The sequence below is a fragment of the Artibeus jamaicensis genome, unplaced genomic scaffold, assembly GCF_021234435.1.
Source record: "Artibeus jamaicensis isolate MK-2021 breed Jamaican fruit bat unplaced genomic scaffold, CSHL_Jam_final contig_387, whole genome shotgun sequence".
Taxonomy (NCBI): Eukaryota; Metazoa; Chordata; class Mammalia; order Chiroptera; family Phyllostomidae; genus Artibeus; species Artibeus jamaicensis.
Window position 1 is genome coordinate 30,317,064 of NW_026521812.1, and position 25,212 is coordinate 30,342,275.

A 25,212-nucleotide genomic window follows, 5' to 3' on the forward strand; every position below is an offset into this window, starting at 1 on the left:
TATTTTCACCAAGATGTCCTACAGCCACCTCAAATTCAGCATATCCCAAAAGAGAACCCTTGCCCTCCCACCAAACCAGCATCCCTTCCTATAACCTCTGCTGGTGAATGGTACTGTCGTTCATTCAGTTATTCAAGGCGGATGCCAAAAACTCATCCTAGATCTCTCCTCCTCCATTACCCTCCTCCTGGCTTTCAAAGCCCTACACTCCCTGGGCCCTGCCTGCTTTCTAATCTTATTTCCTACCCCTGACCTCTTGCTTACTGTATGCCAAGTATACTGGTCTTCTCCCAGCTTCACAGACCCACCAATGACCTGAAGGCATTTGTCTTAGCTGTTTTTTTGCCCTGCCTAAAATTCTCGTCCTCAAGTTCTTTCCAGTGCTGGATCCTTCTTAACATTTCTATCTCTGTGTAAATATCACTGCCACAGAGAGGTCTTCCCTTTCCATGCTAATGTGGCTGCCAGTAACCCTCTATTATGTCACCTTCCTGTAATTCTCTGCATAACTCATCCCCAACTAAAAAGCTCTCATACTGACTGATTTGTTTATCATCTCTCCATGTGATGTAGACTCTACGAGAGCAGTGGCTTTGTCTTCTGTGAGTCCCTGTCTCGCAAGCACTCAGCTATTTTTTGAGTATAATCAAAACAATATTATTAAGGGTTGATATTTATAGAGCATTTCCAATGTGCCTTTACAAATAGTAGTACAATATATAGTGCCTTTATATGGTAATATAATGTATACTTTCATAATAATGTACATGATGTATATTATACATTAATTATATAACATACAAAAGAATAAATTACAGAATATATAACATATGATGTACATATATGTAAGTGAAATATGTACTATATATTTGTATAATATATGCATATGTGTGTGTATGTATATATATGTATCTTTATGGTACTATAAAAACAATACTTATAAGGTTCTGGAAAACTGAATGAGCTAGAAACTATTCTTAGTAATTCTCACTAAAGCCATGTGAGGCCAGTATTATCATCATCAACACCATCAGCGTCATCATCGGTATTGTTGTGCCTGGTTTGGGAATGGAGAAGCTGAAGTACCGTACAGAACAGTTACCTAACTTACCTGAGACCACATGGCTCATGAGTGGAGAGGCCAGGCTTGGATCCAGGAGTCTGTGGAGCCGGATGCTCAACAAATGTTTGCACTGCATGAATGGGTATAATTCATCCCCAGGGCGCCTGCCAAACACCTTAACCTCCCACTTCCTGTCTGCCCCACAGCCGTTGTAGAGGCACCGATGTCTCATGTCTGGATTTTGCCACAGCTTTTTAGCTGGTGTCCCGACCTCCAGGTTTGCTTTTTAATTCCAGTAGAGTGATTACTCTAAAATGGAAACCAGAAGCCTGGGCTCCCAGTTGTTTTAGAGTAAAATCCAAACTCCTTTTTTTCACAATCTGAATTCTACTCACTTTGTCTCCTCCTCGCCCCCTTTCCCCTTTCTCCCCCATGCACACCTCGATTCCCACCACACCAGTTACCGTTGGATTCCTGAAGCCCACTGTGCTGTTTTCAGCTTCAGGCCTTTGCACTGGCTTCCCTTGCCTTGTTGAATTTGACAGTCTCTTACTTAAAAACTTCTGAACATTCCTGCCAAAGTCCTCCAACCCCACAGGGCAACCTATGTGGGGTGTTTCTCTTCTCTCCTGTTTCATTCTCTGCATACTTCCATCGTGGAAGTACTGCATCGTACTAGTCTGGGCTCTTCCCATGCTCCCCCCTTCCTCCAGGTTTGCCCCACCCTTGCCCGCGGACCTCGTTGTTTGGAAGGAATTGGCTCTAACCCTGGTATCTAACAGGAGGCCTGGTAAATAGTAGACACTCAATAACTATTTGCTTAATGAACACTAACTTCCAAAAGGAATTTGAGGCATTCTGCACATAAGACAGGGCAATATAATATACTCAACATTAATACAAAACTTTTAGAAACCAGTTTAGAAAAAAAATCATGTTTTTGGAATGAGTGTTTCTGTAATTGGGCAGAATTACCTTTGAGTTTTTTGGCTACCAAGATGAAATGGGAAATGTATGGGGCGGTTTGTGTTTATTTGCTAGGAAAAGGAAACACATAGGTTCTTCAGCTGGGACAACATTTTTTTTTTGTCCTGAATTCTGGGAAGAAATTCTTCTATGGATGTTACATAAGGGAGATTGAATTTCCTTATAGACTGTGATTTTGAACATAAACATTTGCAAAAGATTGTTTTAATAAAAGCTCAAGGTTTAACATTGAACTGCAACTCCAAAGACATTTGTTTGGGGACTACTTTACTATAATTCCAATATCTTGTTCCTGATATAACTTATTTAGGGGTGGAGCTTGGAGAAACCAGAGGTTTTGGTAACTTGTCCTACAACTGTCGCACAGGCACCTGAGACCGACTGTCTAATCAGTTACGTTTCTCAGGAAGGGGTTGAGGGTGAGCTTTGGCTAGTCCTGAGTTGGCTAGTTTACATTTAATTATTATTTGGTGGCTACCAGAGGCATGGCTCTTCCACGTTGTTGGGAAAGGAGAGCTCTCCTTGCATTAGGTGGTCCAACCTTGAATATTCTCTCAGGAAAACTTAAGGGCTGACTTGTTGTGCTGCCTGGTTGCAAGGCCGTCTCGCCTTTGTGGAAGGTGAGCTGTAGCATCATGGGACAAGGCCAAAATAGTTCTTTGTGAACTATTAGCTCAGGTACCCATACAAGCCCCTGGATGACCCCCGGAGTTCTGCATCCTAGAGTCCTATACTATCAAGTACTGGGGGGTAATTTTGGTCTTAAAGATTTAAGGGCAGGTATTGTGAAGTAGTCACCATTCACTGAAGAATATATTTATTATCTACCATGTGCTGGGCACCAGGATGGGCACTGAGGGACACAGCCTTAGCACTCAAGGGGAGGTCATCATCCAGTGATTCCTTTCACAGCTTTTATAGGTTAGATGAAATCACAAGAGAACCATTCTGGTGAGACTGTCAGAGCATCCAGGTAACAGTAAGCCCCAAATAGTTGAGTTTGTTCACCTGTTAGATGAGGGCCATGTCCATTTAAACATTGGGGGGTGGCTGCCAAATGTTATAATTTAGGATTTAACATGGTTTGCACATATTTTCCTTGATCCATTATTAGTGAACAAGATCAGGTAGTTTAGATTTTTACTAAATTTTCATTAGTAATGAAAAATTTTCGTTTTTCAAACAGATAGAAAAATGGAATAATAGTCCAATGAACAGCTTTTATAACCATCACCTCAATTTAAAAGCTGTTAACATTTTCCACATTTTTTTCAGTCATTTTCTGGGGGGGGTGTGTGGGTGGGTGGGTGGATATATTTTAGAGATATCAAGATATCCAGATATCAAGACATTTAACCTCCAAATACTTTTGAATGTCCCTCTGCGGTTCCCCCCTGTAGGCAGCCAATGACCCCACCTCCCAGTGCTCATGTTCTCATGCCATCCCCTCCCCTGGGAGTGGAGGCTGGACGTAGTGGTTTGCCTCTAACAGATGGACTATAACAGAAGCAATGGGGTGCCCCTTCCAAGATTAGGTTAAAAAAGACAGTAGCTTCCATGTTAGGCAACCTCTCGCTCTGGCTTTTGCTCCCTCACCTGCTCTAATGAAAGTGAGCTCTGTTGCGAGCTGCTCAGTGGAGAGTCTACCTGGCAAGAAACTAATATCTCTGGCCAAGAGCCAGCGAGGACCTGAATGAGTTTGGAAACAGGTTCTTCCAAGTCAGGCCTTGAGATAACTGCTCTCCTGGGTGACATCTTGACTGCATCCTGTGAAAGACGCTGACCCAGCAGCACCCTGCTAAGGCTGTAGAAAGTCTTGACCCATGGAAACTGTGAGATAATAAATGATGTTTGAGCTGCTAAGTTTTAGGGCAATCTGTTATACAGCTAGCAAGAACTAATGTTCCTACATAGCTGCAATTGTGTTAATCCTAGTATGTGCCTTCTTGCACTATTGTTGAGTGTACAGAATAAGTTGGCAGAGAAAGTTCTCCCCCTGCTAAAGTGGGTGGTGGGCACCAGATCTCAGTTGCCTCAAATAAGACAAGAGGTTTTCCATCATTTAGAAGTGGAATCTTATCTTTCAGTCTCTCAAGAGCTGAATATTATTGCCTTATCTGATTCTAGCAGGAGTATTCTCATCTTAGCTGTGAAGAAACTTGGATGTGTTCAGAGATTATGGAGCCTGGCTCACAAGAGGCTCCTGTCTCTGGATTCTCACTGATCCTTGATGAAGTGGTCTGTTCTGGGGAGAGTCGTAAGGGGCATTTGTCACCGTTAGGTAGTCAGGATGCAAGGCCTCCCACAGAGGAAGAGATAAAAATGCCTGCACTTGAAAAGAAGCATCATGCAGGATTTTTTTGTGATGCCCAGTGTAGTCGTGGGTGTATCATTTGGGAAGGTATGGTATATTCACTCTTAAAAATGAGGTTGATGGTAGTTTGATTTCTTTCCAAGGGGCCTGTATCTTGAGTCAAACCACCTTATTTAGGGATCTGGGCAGGGCCTGAACAGTTCTGATGGTTAAAACTGTTTACCAGTTGCTGATGATGGTTCAGATGTTTGAAAGTGGATGAAGATCCTGGGATCCATAAAATGAAGAAAAGTCCTTTGGGAATGTGGAGTCTGCTTGTCCGGCCCTGATGCCCACACAACCTGACCTCCCTTGAGAATCTATTACTATTCAGGTTTCTTGAAAGAGGACAAATTTCTTATAAAAGGGTTTGAACTCAGATTTCAACATGACATTGAGTTCTGTCTGATTATGTCACTTCATGAACTAAACCAGACTCTGGGGGCTACCAGATAGTCTTTATTGGATAAAGAGATAGAACTGCTGGTTCCTCTGATTGCCCAAACACAGGACAATCAAGACAGAAATGACATTAAGGGAAAAACTTCCCCTGGGATATAGTTTGAGTCGAGTGCTCCATATTCTTTACCCTCAGAAGGCGTATTTGGGAAAGTGAAACTGGGAAGCCCCATATAACTTTTATGCCCCTTAAATCTTACCGTTTGAGTCAATTATGTAGTCAGACTCAGAAATAACAGTATTGCAGCAACTTCAAGAGGAGAGACAAATAAGGCTGATTATTAGTGAGTCATAGTAGTGCACCGTCATTAGAGATGCTATTCTTTAAGACTACTGGGAGCTGCTGTTTAAATGATATTAATTTAATAATAAGTGAGTCTGAGCATGAACTTGCCTCCTCTTCAGAGTGCTTTCCTAGTCTGCATTTGTGTGGGAAGTTTTCCACAACTCCTGCAAAGTTTTCTAGAACTACAGTATATGCCCATGGATGCTTTGAGTGGAGTTCAGAAGGTGCTCAGGGGGACTGAAGTGCAGAGGAGCAAGTGCATCTGTTCTTTGTAGTGGGGAATGTATGTGCTTTTTCATCTCATCATAGGGTTAAGAGTCAAGATGTCAAAGAGAATACTGGAAGGAACAGGTGAGATGATTGGTTTTGGTGGTCAGTTGGGAAGGGGTTGGAATAGTTCATACAAACTAAAAAAAATTCTCTTGTGTGTTCTTTCAGAGTCTTACAGAAAACTGCGGGACTGTCTAGTTGGTTTCCATAATGAAATCTGAGGAGAGATTAAATTTAGGGGCTTCTTCTGTTAGTCCTCTACCCACCTTTATCCTTTCTTAGAGTGTGAGCCAATTGATGCAACTGGTGCCAACTGATGCAAAAGTACATATCAGAAAGTTGTTGAAGTTGATGATTTTAATTCTGAGATTTATTCTTAAGGACCGTCAATAAACTCACATATAAGGTAGCTTCTCCTCCCTGCTCCAAGTGGCTGAAAAAAAATCACATACTGAGTGATTCCAGCTGGGAATATGAACAAGCACTCTTTAAAGAGAGTCCGATCAGGAGTATAAGAAAGAACAGAAAGTAGATTTCATTTTTCCCTGTAGCTTTGGGAGATTTACATGATAAAAAAAAAGCTTAAGGGGTGAGTGTGTTCTTTGAAACTTGACTGGCAAGATGACTGTGACCTCTTCTGTCCTTGGGGAAAGTGCTGAAAATCTTCATTTCTCAATTTTTCTTACATTCCCAGTTAATTAAAGGTGAGAGGAACAATTAGAACTATGAATGGTGTCCACATTGACTCTGAAACTACCTGCTTATAAATCATATCTGTGCTCTCATATAGGGAACTTTATGTGGGTAAGAGACACAATTACTCTTTATTTCTTAGATTAATAGAAAAAAATGAGTGCTTTAAAATATGATTATTCTCTTTAATGTCTCTCTTGAACTTACAGTTTTCTAGCAAAGCAAGTCTTTTATCTTTTGCCACTCACAGCACTTGAAACCTTAGCTAAATGGTGTAAGTGGTGCTGATGGTGACTGTTAGCTGGTAGTGGCTGATTCTGGGAATAGAAGTAGTAATGGAGGAAGCAGATGTGATCAGAGGTTCATTTCCATAGCAGTTTCAGTGCTTTGCATAACCTTCCTACCCACACTCCCACGATGACATACGTGAAAACAAGGAACCGAGTTTTACTTAGAAGTATGACTGTGGACACTTATTTTCCTAGGAAGAGGAAATATGGCCATAAATTCTTTGTGTAATTCCAGAGGAAAGAGCTGGGGTCAGTGGTGGTAGTTCTAAGGAGACAGGCTTTGTCTCAGTATCAGGAGCTAGGTAACCATAGAATAGTTTGCCCTGCCCAAGAAGGGATGGAGAAGCCTCTTGTGGGGTTGGGGCTGAGAGATATGTGATGGGGAAGCGGGAGGAGGGATTTCTATCCTGGGAGAGATGTTGGACTGCTTCTGTCCGCAGGCAGTGCTTATTTTGGTTATTGGCGGCGAGTATAAGACACCTCATGTTAGAACAGCACCTTCCAGTTTGTAAAGTGCTTTCACATTATTACCAGTGTGTTTTTTAATTCTTCCAATAGCTCTCCATTCTAAGGAAGGACAGAGATAAAAAAATAATTAAGGCTCTCATCACCTTCATTGATGGTTTCTATGCTGATAGGTAACAAATGGACAGAAAAGTAAAACAGAAGGTTACTGCCCTCAAGGAGCTTGAAAACGACCTGAGCTAGGACATCCACATACACGAGACTGAGGCGGCACCTGTCAGTTACCTACAGGGTGCGCTAGATCACTGGTTCTCCAAGTGTGGTCCTTGTGCAGCAGCATCAGCCTTATGTGAGATCTCATTGAAATGCTAATCCTCGGTCCCACACCACACCTAGTGACTTAGAAACCCCTGGTGAAGAGTAGGGACATCGATTAGTGTTTTTGAAAAGTCCTCAAGGTGATTATGATGCATGCTCAAGTTTAAGACCGCTGATTTCTTCTAGTGTAGACTGATGCTTCTGAAACTTGAGCAATCATGAGAGTCACCGGGAAGAGTGCTGCTCAATGTCTTGCCCAAGAACTGCAGGCTCTCCAGGTGCTTTTTATGCCTGGAGACATTGACCTGACATTGTCAGAGACATTGACCTGACAGCTTGTTACAACTGATTGTCTAGTCCCACTCTCCAACATTCCGATTCAGTAGGTGGGACCTGAAGCTGTGTGCTGCTGCCGCCCCCGGCCATTCCTTGAGCAGTGTGCTCTGAGCTGTTGTGCCCAGCAGAGGAGTGGGCACTGAGAGGGGCTAGTGCCCTGGGGCCATGTGGGTAGACTTCATGGAGTGGAGGAAGGGGCACTTGATCTGAATGGTAAGGGAAGGGTTAGGGTAGAGGAGTGGAAGTCATTGGGAAAGAAGAGATGAAGGGTGGTGGTGTGATGAGCACCAGGCATGTTTGACTAAGTGTTCATGCTAGGTGTGCCTCGGCTTGTCCCGCCTGGGCCTGGAGAGACTTTTCTGCTGTCAGCTCTCACACAGCCTCCCCAAGAAGGCAGCTGAGAGCCAGACAGCAGACAAACAGCCTTGGACCAGGAGCGCTTTCTTAGTTGTCCTGTTGTGTGGTTCTGCCCTCCAGTGGGACTTTTAAGATCCACATTGCTTTCTGCTTTTCTCTCCTCCCCTCGGTTCCCCTTCTTACCAAACCCAGCATGTATCAGCTCTGCGGCTTGCTCGTTCTCTCAGATTGGCTTGAATCTTCAGGCTTGGATTCTGGCCATTCTCCAGAGATTCCATGTTCATTTAGTTCTCCCTGGACAATGGTGTGGCTTTGCTGTCTGCACTTTCCCTTCCCTATCATCGCCCAGCCATTGCCTCAGTCAGTCCTATTGGGGAAGGGGCAGGAAATAGGGGTGAGGGAACCAGGTGACATGCTCAGTTTTTTCCACGTGCTCTCACTTTTGTTGCATCCTGGTGTCTCCTGGTCATCCCTGTGTTGCGGCTCATGATAGAAGTGGAAGACAGTGTGGGAAGGGCCAGAGTTCAGGCTTGAAGGTCAGGATAAGCAACCTGGAATTAATGGGTCACTTAAGGTTTTGACTAGTGATCACTGTATGCTCAAGTCTTGGGTATAAAGAGTAAATATCCTTCAGGGCCCGAGAAGATTGTTGTTATTCATGACTTAGTATCCCCCACTCAATTTTGATTATCCTTGTGTTACCCCAGTGGTTCTTGCATCCACAACATAGACTTTCTCATGCGGGGCAGAGCTGCCCAAGCCATCAAGGAGAGGTAAGATCAGATTCTAGAAACACCCAGGACCAGGTATTATTTCCCAGCCTTCAGTGCAGCCAGCTCCTGCCTCAGTCTCTCCTTCTCCAGGACCACATGGCCCCTCGTCTCTGGCTGTATGGTCTTGTATTTTCTCCCTGCTACTGGAAGTTCCAGCCGCACAGGCCTTTAAAATTACACTGGGCCCCTGAAGTCACCCCACCTCGTTGGCTGGGTGTGCTCCACACCCTCTTGTGACATGGGCTTACCCTCCCAGTGAGGAGGTCTGTGCACCCTCGGGGACAGAGTCTGGGTGCTTGAAAGCTGCTGGTGGAGCATCCCTTGGGCAATCTGATGAAGCCTGGGTCCCTCACCTCCCAGGGTTTGTGGTAGAGTCAACCTCTATTTACCCTCACCCGAGGTTCCAGTCCATTCTTCCAACCTGGAGACACGCAGGGAGTTATAGGTGCTCTGATATTCCTCATCCACCCTAACAGAGCCGATGGGGTGGTTTGGCTACTGAATATGCAGCTCCAGTGGCCTCATCACCCAAGCCTGCTCTTTCAGTGCCCTTAGTGCTTTGTTTTTGTTAAAACCCTCTGGGCGTGAGATGTGGGACCACATGGTGAAACCTGGGAGTGCTGCGGACTTGAGACTTCAGCTTGGTTTGTCTGTCTCTAAGTAGTCAAGTCTAAATTCAAGTTCCCTCTTGAAAAAACACTTCCCACCAAGGTCCAAAAGGCCAAAGCTGAAACAATTTGAGCACCAAAATAAATAATGAGAGTAGTGGATTATAAAAGCATAGAATAAAAACAAATATTTGTAAGTGCATACTTAAATAAATAATTGAATACCTTAATAAGTGAGGGATGGAGTGAACAGTAGAATTCTGATCAATACACGTAGAAGAAATGAGATAAACAGAAAATCTTGCTTAGGCAAATGCTATAGTAGTAATTGTTTCAGATGACATCCACCAGTGGACGCTAAAATCAGAGGGCCAAAGTCTGTGGGGAAATATTTATAAAGTCTCAAAATGTTTTCTCCTAAGATTAATAATTGCAAAAAGGAAAAATAGTACCATTGCAGTGAAGAAAACTCAGAGATACTACTTCTAGCACATGGTCAAGGTTAAAAGTGCAGTCATAAGACATGGACATTATGGACCCCCCCTTTTTTTTTTGGACCCTTTGATTTGATGCCCTGAGAAGGTGTGTTAGGGTTCCCCAGAGAAAAAGACCAATAGAAAAATGAAAAAAAAATTTTTAGTATAACAATTTAGTATAAGGAATTGGCTCATGCAATTATGGAGGCCGACAGGTCCTCGATGTGCAGGGTGAGTTGGCAAACGGGGACCAGGATGGGTGATGGTGGAGTCTGAGTCTGAAGGCCCACAGGCTCGAGACCCAGGAAGAGCCACTGTTTCAGTTTGCGTCCGAGGGCAGGAAAAAAATGCACGTCCCAGTTTGAAAGTGGTCAGGCAGGAGGGGATTTTTTTCTTGCTTGGAAGAGAGTCAGCCTTTCTGTTCTGTGCAAGCCTTCAACTAATGAGATGAGGCCCACCCCCAGCCCAGAGGGAAATCTGCTGAAATGACTCTTACCACCCAAATGTCCATCTCATCCAAGAACACCCTCACGACAGCACCCAGAATAATGTTTGACCAAGGAACTCAGCACTCCATGGCCTAGTCAAGTCGACACACAAAATTAACCACCGCAGAAGGGTGCTGTACTGCTTACGTGGTGTTCCTGCAGAAATGTACCACCTCCTCTAACCATAAAAAACCTTCGTCAAACCTAGATTGGTGGACGTTTTACAAAATAAATGACTAGGATTTTGTAAAAGTGTCAGGATTATAGAAGACCAGGGAAGGCAACAGTTTCACAGGTTGTGGAGACTAAGGAGAAATGACAGCTAAATGCAATGTGAGATCTTGGATTGGATCCCGGAGCAGTAAAGAACATTAGTTGAAAAACCAATACAATTTGAATGACGTCTGTAGTGCGGTTAATAGTATTGTATTAATGTTAATTTCTTATTTTTGATAAACGTGCGGTGGTTATATAAGATGTTAATATTAGCAGCAGCTGGTTGAAAGGTATACAGCAACTCTGCTATTTTTATAACTTTTCTGTTAGTCTAAAATTATTTCAAAATAAAATGTTTTAAAAAAGCTTCCTGCCATTGGGCACTCTAAGGACTTTTTAATAACAGGGGTTATTTTTATGTTCTTTAAATTTATAACTGTTTTGCGTGTACACTCATATAACTTTGTCTCTGCCATTCATTGTTTCCACAAATGATAAAGTCCATCAATTTTGTTTGCTAGCACCTTTTAAAAACCGGGAGACTTCTGGGTTCCCCCCCATACATTCTGTATCCCTTACTGGCTAACACATCTTTTTGTAAACATTCACAGCTCAGCCCCCTCGCCGTCCCACAGGTCTTTATCTCTGGGATGATGACCCACATGGCATATTGGGCCGAGCAAAGGACGCTGGGCCGGAAGTCAGGAGGCCTGGGCGCCAGCTTCCTTAGCGTCTGTTACTAACCCAGTCAGTGTCCTTCCAGGTCTAGTCGCTGAGGCCAGTGGCAAATTTGGGCTGAACACTAGATGCACTAGTGTACACATGGTTTCAAATGATTATATTTTTATTATTTTTTCTTTTTATCAAGGTCCTGTGAATTCTATTTGTAGGTGTCTGAAGTGTTTTTTAAAATCAATGTACATTTATCCTCCTGTCCTTGGATTGTATAGTGGGCTTAACAATTCATAGACTTTATTCTTCTGGCATTTCCCAGAGGCTTTTTAGCAATTTGAAGAGACTGACATTTTTGTTTCTTCTTCTTTTGATTAGAAAGCTCTCCTCAGATCTCTGTGAAATGGTGTGTAGCCAGCTCTTCTCACAATAGTCTCTAAAAGTCCTCTTGTGGCTTCCAGGTGGTGAGCTTCCCCATTCAGGCCTTGAGTGGCTGAGCACTGGCTGGCACGCCCCTCCTGTACTAGCAGGGTGGTGGGCCGAGAGCCCTGGGCCCGGGGCCCCCTGCCTGCCTACAGCACTGGTGCCAGCACGGGTGTGGCTGAGGCATGGAGCCAGCGGGACATACTGCTATGAAGTAACTGACACTCTTGAGAACAAATGATATGCTTAGTTTCTCCTTGTTCTTTTTGCCTGGGTTAGTATTTTTCCCTTGCATTCCCAGTACTTGGGTAGTGGGTTTAGATCCCAGTTTAAAATTCAAATGATGGAGAAGTTGGTTGACAGGGGAAGACACCTAAGGGCTCTAGCATGGACAACTTGCTTGTCCTCACTGGAAAAGACAGTTTGGTTAGGTTCAGCGTATTGTACTAGTGTGGGTGATTCCTTGGTCCATGTGGAAGATAGAGTGGAAATGATTTTTTAAAATATCACCTCCAGCTTCACACAGTGGGCTTTTTGTTAATTTTTACTTTTTAAAACTGAGAGGTAAATGACATACAATATTGTGTAAGTTTAGGGTTGATTTGATGTATGTGTAAACTGCGGTGTGATTGCCAGCGCAGGGCTCACCAACATCTCCGCCCACCTCCAGCTTCGTTTGCATCGGTCTGTGCACTTGCACCCCCCCAGCTTGCTTATGCATTGTCACCAGATATTTAACTTTCTGGGCTTGCCACTCAAGAACAGTGACGTGGGCGGATATTTGTAGCATATAGCAAGGAGAACCGTGCCTGGCATGTAGTAAACACTGTGTCAGAGTTTGTTAAATACAAAGAAGAAATCACACTTTCAAAGAGCTCGCCATTAAGTTGGAGAGATACAACAAACACATGAAGAACAACCAATGTATAGAGCAGAATGGAACTCAGAGGCCTGGATGAGAAGAGGCAGGACCTATCTGCTGCGGGCCCCCCTCAAGTCATTTCATTTATTTTTCTAAACAATTAGTGATGTTTTCCCATTTCATGGTTCAAGAAACTGAGGTTAATGGGCATTAAAGGACTTAAAGTTCTCTAAGGCTGTACACGTGCAAGTGAAGTTTGAACCTAGGGCTGTCTGAAGTAAAAGCCCCCATTGCCACCAGATAGATGAACACAAAAAGCTTTGAAAGGAGGCTTGAGCCCGACCTCAAGGGATGGGTGGGATTTATCCTGTGTAGAGAAGTGGGGAGCATGTAGGTTTTTCAGGGCAGGGAGAAGGGTAAGCATAGCATAAGCAAAGGTGTAGCAGTAGGAAACATAAAGTGTCCTGGATCATGCGGGGTGTGCCCTAGATTTGCTAGAGAAAGAGAGGAATGCGGGCTAAAGCTGCAATGTGGGTTGGAGGCAGAGAGCTTGGATTCCAAGTTTGGACTTTATTTCATAACCCATTTTGTAAACCATTAAAGGTATTTGTGAGAGGGGGTGATATGATGAGAAAGTGTCTTGGAGATTTCAGTTCAGGGGTGTGGGGTGGACTGGAGACCCAGAGGGACTGTCACCATGCTGGCTGATGTTTACTGAGTCGCCCAGATATGTGTTAGGTGCTTTCCGTGTATTCTGCCATTTCATCCTCACAACAACCCTGAGAAATGCGCACCGTTAACATCATCCCCATTTTCCAGATGGGAAAACTGAGGCTTTGAGAGGTTAAATAAGGACCAGGCTTCCACAGTGAAGTCCAGGATGTGAACTAGGTAGATCACTTCCTGCTATGCTGCCTCTCTCTGCTGCAGCACCCGACGGTAGCCCAGGAGACAAGCTTGGGGTAATTTTCATAGGTCAGATGTGATAGTTAAGGTGACAAGGCCTGAGGTAGGTCACAGTGGTAGTGGGAAAGAGGGATGGGAGCAGAAGTATGAAGCATCCGTATATCAGAGCCTGGTTCTGGGCCCGAGCCTGTAATCTGACAGCTCTCCCTTAGGTAGTGTTTCCAGGGGAAGCTGGTGTCAGTGGTGAGAACCTTGCCAAGACCAAGAGGTGTCATGGAGAACCGTGCCTCCAGACTTCTTAGATAGCTTAGGCCTCTCACTTTCCCCAAGGAAATGTATTAATTTGATAAAGTAAGTGCTGAGGTTGGGTGTGCTTGGCTGGGGCTACTTGTGAGAAGGTTTAAGCGAACTTCCAGGGGTTCTCAAGCTTCAATCCCTAGAAGTGGAGACAAAGAAGTTCCCCCAGAGGTCTGAGGGGGATTGGTTGTCCTTTTTATAAACCTCCTCCCATATCTGTTTATCTTGATACCTTCCCAGTTACTTCCCTACTTCATTGTTGTATGGGTTGATATATCACAGAATTATTTCTTTTACTTTTGTTTCTAATTTTTTTAAGAAAAAGGGTGCATGCATTTTGACTCTGCAATGTTTTGGATTCACGCACAGTTAAATGAGCGTATAACGCAAGTGTGCTGAATGTCTGTGACTGTGGGGGGTGGTGCAGGCCAGCAGTGACCTCTCCGTTCTGTCTGCTGCAGGTGACAAGAAGTACATCATGGGGCCCAAGCTCTCTACTCTTGACGCCACTGTCTTTGGACACTTGGCACAGGCAATGTGGACCTTACCTGGGACGAGGCCCGAGCGGTTGATCAAAGGCAAGCACTACAAACCTCTTCAGGTTTTGGGAGTTGCTGAGAGGGTGCAGGGTTGGGTGATACAACGGAGAACTCCAGGCCGATGCCTGTGAGCTTGCTGGTGCTTTATGGAGACACCGGGCTGTGGTACCCAAAGCCAGGATCACTTTTCTGTGCTCAGGATATGTCCAGGTGGAGGACAGACTGAGATTCTCACTTGCCATCTTGTTCACAGTGTGTCTGGCAAAACTGACACAATTGTGCCGTGTTCTACACCAGGGCTTTTCTCCCAGATGCTTACACGGTAGATGGAGCCTTTGTTGCTGAAACAGGACTTGAATTCTACCGAGTGCCCTTGTTTTGTTGGCCTTTGTTACAGTCCCTGGCACGGTGGCTGCCTACCAATTTCTGGCATATCCAGTGCCACAGTAAGCACAGTGTGGTGGGGACGATGGGCTGACTGCCCATCTCAGATGCTCTTTTTGTCTTACTTGATCTTACATATCTCACATGTAGGTAAAAGTACATGATCCTGTGTCATTTGAGTTCAAAGCCCTCCTTTCTCCTGTTTCAGTGAAGTGTCTATAGATCATACAGGCAATGAGGAAAATGTCAATAAATGCTTTGTAAATCTGGTGCTATGCAAAGTTTTATTGTTAATATTATTATACGTTCATTTTTACCAAAGAAACACAATCTTGTATCTTCATTGTGTGATCTTGGCTGTAAGGCCATCAGAAGTACACTTCTAGACTGGAGGGGTAGAAGTGGGGATGCCTGGGACTCGAGCTGGTGGATGGGCATGAGGGTGGTAGCCAGAAGTAAATTCACATTGCCACAGAGCAGGGAAAATCAGGGCTGATGTCACAGAACCAGGTCTTGGCCTGTGTGCCTGCCTGCGTGTGTGCTTTTGCACGTGTCTGTGTGCGGTGGAGTGTGGTGGGGGACAACCAGGGCAGCCCGGGCCCCTGGGGGAGGCTTCCCTCACAGCGCTGGGTGGTACTGTTTAGAGTCATCTCCACTTTGAAGCAGTACTTAAACACGTGCCTGGGGGCTGGGGATGTGGGGACCAAGGTTCAATATTTAGGTTTGGGTAAGCGGATTGATTGACAAGAGTTAACTGAAGTGTTTATGGCCCAGTCGAGCAGGCTGGAGGTGTAGATGAGCTCACTAGTGAATGGCAAGGCAGAATTGTACAGGAATTGAGGCAGGTAAGCAGTCGTGGGTGGGTGGGTGGGGAGGTTGGCTGGTGAAGGGTGTAGCTCTGTGTGTGTATGTTCATGTGCATTCAGGTGCGTGCCCAGAAATTCAGAGCAGGCTGTGGGGGACAGGAGTCACTTTTCAGATCCTCCTGTTGGTGAGGCTGGGGCTCCAGAAGCATGACCAGGTTTGGCTGGGATGGTTTAGGCATAGATGGAAGGTCTTCTGGGACTTCAGCTGAGTGGGGTGAGAGATAGTGTGGATTGATATCTAGCTTCCCAGATAATCAGCATGGAGATGTTCCTTGTCTTGTGATGTGTTGGAACTTATCTAAATTGAATACGTTGTCTTATTGGTGATATTTATAGCTTTTAAAATACTGGTTTTCCATTTTAAATCATGGTGGTCTACAGTAGATTGATTCCTTTTAGTTCATGTTGGAGTGTGTTTTATATTTACTCTCCCTTCTTGTTACTTGCTACTCCCTCCCTGTGTTTCTCTGCCCGGCCACCTCTCACAGCCACCAGCACACGCCCACAGCTACTTACGTACTTCTATACACACACGCACGCCCCCACTTGCTTGTACACATAAACTTACACTCCTGACCAAGCACATTCATGTGCGTGCGCACACACACATACACCCTATGCGTATGCACACACACATCTCTTAAGGTCTTCAGTTATTTAGTCAGGAGCATTTAGGAATCCATCATCAGTGGCACTCTCAGATTCTATAGCATTGCTACTTACAGAAATGAAGCGTCTTTTGTTAATTTATTTATGACTTGGCCCTTACTTCTGTTACTTCCTGGAAGGCCCTGCAGCACTGAATGTTCCTGTTAGAGCAACGATCAGCCTTTTGGAGGCCTGATCCCAGTCCCACCCTGAGACACACATTTGGGGGAATCTGACACCATCATCTGCAGGGGACTTCTGGCACGCGGTTGGATGTGCTTTGATTCTTGAAACAAATTAGGAGCTTCCAGCTCTCCCTGGGGACAGGGGTAGCACCAGTTATTAAAGTGCGGAGCATCTCTAAATCTCATTGGAGTCATTAGGCCCCGGCTCCTTCCAAACATTTTGATCTGAACTGCTAATATGCAGGCACACTGCTAATTTGGTCTCAACTTATTTCTCTGCCTTTTTGTGGGGGGTGGGATGGAAACTTTCCCAAGAAGTAACAAGAGAAAGGAAATGTAGGAACAAGCAAGAGCCTGGCTGAGTTGCAACTGGCTCAAACCCAGAAGTGTGAAAGGCTCGGATGAGGCAGATTTCCGCCTCAGCTGTGGGACACCGTATGTGTGTGTGTAAATATTAGCTTTTCGTTCTAGATCTTATTCACAGTATCTGGCCACACAAGCTACTTCTGGAACTGCTAGGTTAGCAAGAAATATTCCTTAATTTAGGTGAGTAAAGGACAGGCTGTGAATATTCAGTAATTCTTAAAATATTTATGTGTTTGTTTATATATCTACCTCTGTAGATGTAGATATATACAATATTATTTCCTTACTGGAGAAAAGTTAGAAAAGATAGAAAAGTTAAAAAAATTAAAAAAAAAAAGTATGACCCTATCACTCAGAGAACTGCTATTAACATTGTGGTATGTATCCTCATTTTTTTATCAAGCATATGTATGTCTATATTTTTAAAAATTGGGATCATGACATGGATATAATCATAGCCTCCAGTTTTTACATTGACTATGTATTATTGCCATTTCCTTTGTTATTAAATATTCTTCAAAACTATTTAGTAGTTGTATAATATCCTATTCCTATGGCTACATTATAATTTATGTAATTAGTCTTTTCTGGACTTGTGGGCTACCTTATGTAATTTTTAGTAACATTCTTTAATGACTATTGTATAAGTATATATTAGTGCTTATTGCTGGCTATTTCCTCAGATTTCGAGTTGGGAAGTTACTGTCTCAAAGGACATAAGCTCCTGGTCTGTATGGCTAAGTTGCTTCTAGAAAGACGGTTGCGGTTTATTCTCACAAGTATTCTTAGCACTTCAACTTTGTTCCTCAGTTGGTCAAATGTAATTTATTTTGAAATTTTTGCCATTTTTTAATCAAAAAAGAGTATCAATTTTATCATCACGAATGCTCTTAATGAGCATTCACATTGGCTATTTTGCTCAGGGTACCCTTATTAGAGAAACGCAGGCTGACTCGGGCGCTGCACAAAGCAGACCCGGAGAACTGGGGGGCCGAGGAGCGTGAACCCGAAGGGACGGAAGGGGAGGGGCTCGGCGAACCCTCTGCTCACCCGGCAGAGCCACATCCAGACCACAGCACCTAACTCGGTTTTTCTGAATTTGTGAGAAATAAAACCTCTCTGTTCTAAGAAAAACCTTTATCGGCCACTCTTTTACCAACAGTTATTTATTACATTTTTTCTTATTATTTGATTGTTTAAAAGGTGGGAAAATGCCAATATCCTTGAAAAACACGTAAGTGCCCATTCTTCCTGTTCTCCACGTGGACATTCCCAGGAAGAGGTTGTTGGGGGCACTCAGGCCCCAGCATAGGGCTGGCTCAAATGACTTTGGGGGGTCTTTGGAGTTTGAAGTCTACGAGTTAGTATCTTTCAGCTTCAAGGCGATGAGGGCGAGGTGGTGTCCTCATTAGAGCATTCAGGTTTGCTAAGGACCCTTCTGAGAGGACAGTCTCAGTGGCCCCCACCTGTGTGGCAGAATGCGAATGGAGCATCCAAGGGCACGGGCCAGCATCTCGCACCGGTGTGAAGCCGGGAGGTGCTGAGCAAATGCCTGTACGTCAGGTGCGTGGTGCCAACTCCATGTTTTCCCGATACTTGCCGGTTCATGACCAGGGCTGAGCAGGTGGTGCTGGGAGATGCTGGGAGATGCTGGCAGGCCCCTGTCTCACTCGCCTTCCCGCCTGCCATGCGTGATCGGCAGCAGGAGAAACTGAGCCCTGGGTTCTGGGTCTGGTTGACAGTGTTTTCAGTGTCAAGTTGGACTCAATGTTTTTGAATATTAGAGAAATTGGAATGTCATGGGAATATAAAAAAAGTCACTTTTTTTCCAGAGTGTTCAGGGATATTTCTATTTGAGAAACTCTAGAGAAAAGCTCTTTATCTGTCTGGGAATGTGCTCTGGTTATAGGGCCATTTGGCTTTCTGATAAATATCTTCTCCAGGTGTTTGAGAAGATCACTAATCACTCATTGGTATTTTACTAATTTATTTTATTGGATTTTTATTTATTGTCACAATAAGTTGAATAATATAGGTGTATTTTTAAAGATTTATGACTCCTCATCCATGTCCAATATCACCCCCCTCCATGCAATAACCTATACTACAGATTTGGAGTAAATCCTCTGTGTCTTTCTTTTTTATCTACAAATTTATGTACATATATATAGCTATTTTGGTGTGTTTTTACTATTTTAAAATTAAATGATGAAATTGCATTATATATATTACATGCTTTTATTTTAGTAGAGTCCTAAAAGTGGTCTGATACCTACAGTTAAAATTTCAATAGGTAACATCAGATTACTTTCCAAAGATGTGGCCATTTAGACTTCTACCAGCCATGCAGTACAGTGCCTTATCGTTTACATCGGATATCATTAGACTTTAATTTTTACCAGATAGATGAAATTGTTATCTGATTGTTGAGTACACTTCGACAATGCAGTTTTTCTGTTGTTTCACAAAGTTTACATCTTCATTACAGGCATTTATGTTAATAGTCAACTCTCCCCCCTACCCCCATACACATACTATATACGACCTATTTCTACTGATGACTTTTTCTGTTCTTTTGGCTGGTAGGCACGTTGACTGGGTCTGCTGAGGAGAATCTGGGTACAGGAAGGGTTGGCAAAGCCAGATAAGTGTAGAAGTCAATTACAGACTTTCACTCTTTATAAGGGGCAAGACCTGAGGATGGGTGTGTGAGCTCCCAGTCCTTGCGCATCAAGGCAGACAGACCCTTTCTTAATGCAGGATGGAATAATCACTTCCTTCATGACAACACATTATCTTGGAGGGGCAGCATCTTACAATTCTTTGAGACCCTACAAAAATACTCTGTGACAGATGGTGCAAAGCTGTTAATTCCCAGGCCGACTGTCAACTCACCAGTAGAGAGGCAGAGTTGAGTTGTAGTGGAGGTCATAGAGGCTGGAGACGGCTTCTGTTTGAATCCTGCCTCTGCACTATCTAGAGCTTGACCTTAGTCACCTCTCTGCCACAGTTTTCCCATTACAGAGGGGATAATATTGTTTCCTGCCTGATTGAGGATTTTTGCGAGGGCTAAGGGAGTTAGTGTGAATTCAACAGTGAAAAAAACACTTCAAGGTACACAGTAAGGACTATGTGTCTGTCTGCTAGTCTTATTAATTTTTATTATTGCACACTAAGTGGTATTAATGTCACACAGTCATGAAGGGGGCAGGTCTCCTGGGAGAAAGGTAAAGCCACGGGCTGTGGAGAGAACAGCTGCAAAGGGAGTGGATAGCGTCAGAGATGGTGTAGTAGTTCCTGTGGATCTTGTGACTAGATTCTGACTTCTAGCAGCTCCGAGGGAATGGGCTTGAGTGAGGCAAACAGGTCACTCCCCAGTCTTGCTGTGGAGTGACCATAGTCCATTTTTGATGTCTTCCCCATCCCCACCTCCTTGCTGTTGCCTACACAGCTTCATCCTCTTCTTGGTTACCAGTGACTGGCAGCAATGCCTGGGGAGGTGCATCGCATGACTGCTTCCTTGAGGGAGAGGAAAAAAAGTGAAGGTTTTGCATGCATCTTTCCAAGAGGGACAGTGACGTTGGCTTTTCTGATTCTGACTCTTTAGCGTGTACATAAAAATCTCTGCATAGGGAGCCATCAGAATGGGCTCTTACACAGGGTGAACTGAGCTGCTGTGATCGGATAGGACTGAAATGGTGGCCTGGAGCCAGCGCAAGAACAGTGGTTTCCAGGGTCCACGAGGCAGGGAGACTTGCTTTATTGTGCTTGGTGGGGGTGTGTTTATTTAAGCAGAACAGCGATCAAGTTTTGAAAAATTTTAATGACATGGGAATACATTTGCATTAATATTATAGAAAGTAATAGGTAATAATAATGACAATAAAAAAATAGAAAAAATACTGAGATAAATGACATCAAAATGTTGATTCTGATTATCTCGGGTTGATGAGATTATAGATCCTTTGTGTTTTCTTCTTTATAATTTATAGTTTCTCTATTCAGACTTCTAATTTTCCAAAATGGGGATATATTATTTTTTTGATAGAAAATAAAATAGAGTAGTTACAGGTTGTAATTATACAGAAACAACATAAATGAGCCATGACAAAATAAAACTATAGTACATTTGTATAATGAAATGCTATGCAATTATCAAGGTGGTGATAGTGTGAAACAGACATTTTCATTATATCTTGTTAAGTGGAAAAAGTAGGATAGGAAACAGACTATGTGGTAAAATGCTACACAGCAAATGTAAATATATATAAATGTATGTATACATATATAATGTTCTGGAAGAATGTAAATGAAAATACTATAGAGAATAGGATTATTGATAATTCTTTTATTTTTTCGCTTACCTATATTGTCTAATTTTCTGCAGTAAAACATAGATTATTTACCTACCTAATAAATGAATGTTTATATAACTTTAAAAACATAAACATCCAAAGAATATTTTTAGCGCAATGAAGTCCTGTGAGACACAGTGACAAATTACATGTTTATGAGCAATGTTGCCATCTGGTGGACTAAAGGCAAAAGCTCACCCTTCCTCATGTGAAATGAGGAAATGAAAGCCCAATACTGTGTCATGTTTCAGACAAATGCCTGGCTGGTTTTGGTGACTCACCCACCGTGTTCCTTTGATTTACGTGAAGAAGAAGTAGTTCAGTCACTGAGTGGGAACCCAATTGTGGATGCAGCTGTAAAATTTAATTAAAAAAATTAAAAATGTATTTGCTTTACTGTCGGTACTACACTCATCCAAGAAGGTAATTCTGAGTTATCCACTTTATGGATTATTTAGAGGAAAGTTTCCATCTCAACATAACATTTCTCAACCACTTGGCCCAGTATCCAGCCTGTAGTAACACTACACATATTTGTGGGATGAATGATTACTTCTGGTTTGTTTAATCCAATGATCAGTTGCTGTGTTTTCACAGACCACGAATTAATTTAAATATGAATGAGATGAAACCCTAGTTTTCTTGATATGTAAACATAAAATATTTAAGTGCTTCACAAGCCAGATTATGATGGTGTAGCCACCATTTTGGATAGACCACCACCCCCAATATGTCATCTTCATAGGACTCAGTCCTATGTGTCTCCCAGCCCCTCACTGAATTTAGCTTTTCCCATTTACCTTTCTTATTATGTGTAGAAAATCTAAATATTTTGACAGTTCCTCTTTGGAAAACATTTTCAAAGTCTACCCGCCCTGTTCTTCCAAATTTCCCAGAAGGCCAGGTGGCGGGCAGATGGCGGCCTCTGAGAACTAACCCTCGCTGTCCTTGCCACACTGCAGGTGAGCTGATCAACCTCGCCATGTACTGTGAGAGGATAAGGAGGAAGTTCTGGCCGGAGTGGCACCATGACGACGACAACACCATCTATGAGTCCGAGGAGAGCAGCGAAGGCAGCAAAACCCACACGCCTCTGCCGGATTTCAGCTTCTACTCAAGGACAGAGACTTTCGAAGATGAGGGAGCAGAGAACAGTTTCTCCAGAACCCCAGACACGGATTTCACTGGACACTCGCTCTTTGATTCTGACGTGGACATGGATGACTACACAGACCACGAACAGTGCAAGTGACGTTCAGCCCCGCCGGCCCGTTGCTGCTGTGGCTGCCACCCCGGGGCTCGGTCCAGTTTCCCAGGTGGAAATCCGTCTGAGCTGGAGGAGATCTTCGTGCTTGGCACAGTTCTCACAAGCTAGCTGGACTACAGCAGCCTTATTTCTTTTTTGTACAAACAAAACACAGAACCATTCAGATGGCTCCATTTCAAACAAACAGGCAAAAAAAAAATTGTCAGCATGGTTCCTGAAATCCATTTTTGTTTTCATTAGAAAACTAATATCGTGAGGTAGACCAAGTGCAAGAGCAGGTTTTCCTCAGATTGTTTATGTTGATCCTCTTTAGCCTGAGGGCTTAGCTGTGAGATGAATTCTTGAACATCCTTCATTCAACAGGGTTTGAAGTAATGGGAGATGGCATCAGAAGAAATGTAGGAGATGAATGTTCTATGCTGTTTGTCTTCTCTGTGTATATTGTATGTCGAGATATAAGTCCAATAAAATCCATAGGTATTCAGTGAACACCTGCTATGTGCAAAGCACTGTGCTAGGTGCTAATCAGTGTAAGTTTTTCTCTAAGCCCTGCCGGTGACTAGCTGTGTGATTTCAGGCAAGTCCCTTAATTCTTGTGTGCCTCATTTCCCCCACCTGTATAGTGGGGACAACAATACTCTCCGCCTACCTACCTCACAGGGGTGTTGTGAGGGTTCAGGTGGTCACATTTGGAGCTTTACACCTCTTGGAAGAGGTGTGACATAAACACAACATTTTATTCTTGTGCTTCATAAATTTGAATATTTGAATTCACATTGGAAGGGTGTGAATTCTTCAAAGGCAATGGAATTCACATTCAGGCAACAGCAGCCACAGTCCCTCAAAAAACCTGAGCAAGTGAAACATGCAGACACAGTCAGGATTCGGTCATCATCCCTCTCGTGATCTTGTTTGAATCAAAATCTTTTGTTGAAAGAACCGTGGAAACATTTTCACAAATCATCAACAGCTACAAATAGTCTCTAATCATGTATGCTCACAGAAGCGCCTTTCTTTCATTGCCTGAATGCACACTGGAATGTCATCCTTTGCTGATTTCTGTGTATTAAGTTGCCTGTGTTTGCTTTATTTGGTGGGAATAAAGCTCAGGAATATGATGGGCTTAATGGAAGTGGAGGAGAAAGTATTTGGTTGATTTTTGTAAGCAGAAGTTGCCAACTTGTAACGTCTTTTTGAAAACACACCGGGGGGGGGGGTGGTATTGAAAAGGGGAAGGAGGAGGAGGATCATGTTATTAGTATCGGGCACTGTGTGCAGTGTAGACTCTATGCAGTTATATTAACGCAGCTTTGCTGGCGTTCTCAGCCATGGCCCAGTGAGAGGGGGACAATGCTGGGGACAAAATTTAGTGTTTCTTAAGGGTCCCTCGTTCCCTCCCCACACTCCACCCTCCCCTTAGTGCCCATGAACTCTGTATTTACTGTATATACTAAGGCGCTCTATTGCTGAAGACACAGTTTTTGTTGACTTAAAACATTTTTTCATTGAAATTTAGGTTGAAATTAAGCTCCTGGGGTGGTGGCTGTGGATTTGGGTTAATAGACTCAGTATTGAGATTTACAGCTGCAAAGCTTATGCTCTGCTTTGCTTTGGACAGAATGGGTAAGGATTTGTTCATGATGGGATTAAAGAGGCATTTCTCAAAAGACAGCAATCTCTTCTGAGAAGTTCTTCAGAAAGACTCTTTGAATATAGCTTTTGCAAAACCTACGATGGTATGGATTCACAGAGACATAAGGCGGGGGAGTTTTTGAGGATTTTTACCATTTAAACAACTGTGTAGGGGATATGGAACTGGAAGAAATGCTGACATACCTTATTCTTCAGATTACTTTGTTGTTAGTATCTTCTTAAAATGACTTATTTTTGGGAGGACTGATGCCTACGGAGAATGTAGTGGCGAAGATATGAATGGATAAACCTATTTTTTGTCTCCAGTTTCATTTGGAAGGACTGTTTGCTGCTTTCTCTCACTAGCAACTGTGTCCCGAGGCCACCTGGAGGTAGTTCTGTGTGACAAGGGACGCTCCGGACCTGAAAGTGTGGATGTAATGAACAGGTAGACTATGGACCTGTCTCCATAAAGACTGAGTCACCCTTTCTCCACCCACACCTGAAAAGAGTTGTGTTTGAAATTTTGCCTACAATTTATTCTTGTATAGCACTGTTTGATGTATGTCCACTCCAAGAGTGATCAAGTTATGAGTCTGTAGATTCAAAAATACGTATTTTTTATTATGTTTTACTTGGAGAGCCAGTATGTGGAGAGCCACCCTTCAAAGGGAAGTTGTGGAGCAGTTGACTCCATCCAGGTAACTCCCACAGGAGCATGAATGGGCGCTGTCACCAGGGGACTTGGGTCCTGGCCTGGCAGCTCACGATGGGGTCGTCAACATTTTGCAGGTGCAAGTTGATTTGGAAGCCTAAAACATATTCAGGTTTTACTTTCCCAATAATGTAATGGAGGAAGCAAAATGACCAAGACAAAAATCACAGTAGTGGGGAATGACTTATGCGGTTTTTATTCAGAGGGCTTTAATTTTACGTGGTTTATTCTTAAGCTAGCCAGATTGGAAGCATGCTCCAATTTGATGAACAGGTGCTACTTATTAGAAAAATTAACATCAAGAAATTAGGGGATATTTTGGTCACCTGGCTCACTTGTTGAACGTCTGTGTTTGTTTTCACTGGAAAGTAACTGAAGGAAGTGTGCTCTTGGATGTTAACTTATGCTTCTGGTTGGACAGAAGAGCCGTGGGCCGCCTGCTTTGTTCTGCCTCTCACTGTGCAAACAAATTCTGCCCCTCTATCCACTTCCCTGGGCGCTCCCCAACCCCGCACATCCGGATTCATGAGCAGGGTAGTATGTTTTGCATATATCAGAGTAGATATAAGGACAATATAAATTTATACAGAAGTGAACTATATTGCTAGAGTTTATCATTTTGTTATTGTAACATAATGAATTGTGAACAGTGACATT

General features: G+C 43.3%; 1 protein-coding gene across 2 annotated transcripts in view; it reads left to right on the top strand.

Moving 5' to 3' along the window:
* Positions 1-23,418, top strand: part of FAXC (failed axon connections homolog, metaxin like GST domain containing) — a 68,907-nt gene extending 45,489 nt beyond the window's left edge. For both annotated transcript variants that reach the window (XM_037145481.2, XM_037145482.2), the window contains 2 exons: positions 14,060-14,176; positions 21,904-23,418. In XM_037145481.2, coding sequence (XP_037001376.2) covers positions 14,060-14,176; positions 21,904-22,193 — 407 coding nt within the window. In that variant the 3' untranslated portion in view covers positions 22,194-23,418. The remainder of the gene's footprint in view (positions 1-14,059; positions 14,177-21,903) is intronic.
* The last annotated feature ends 1,794 nt before the right edge of the window (positions 23,419-25,212 follow it).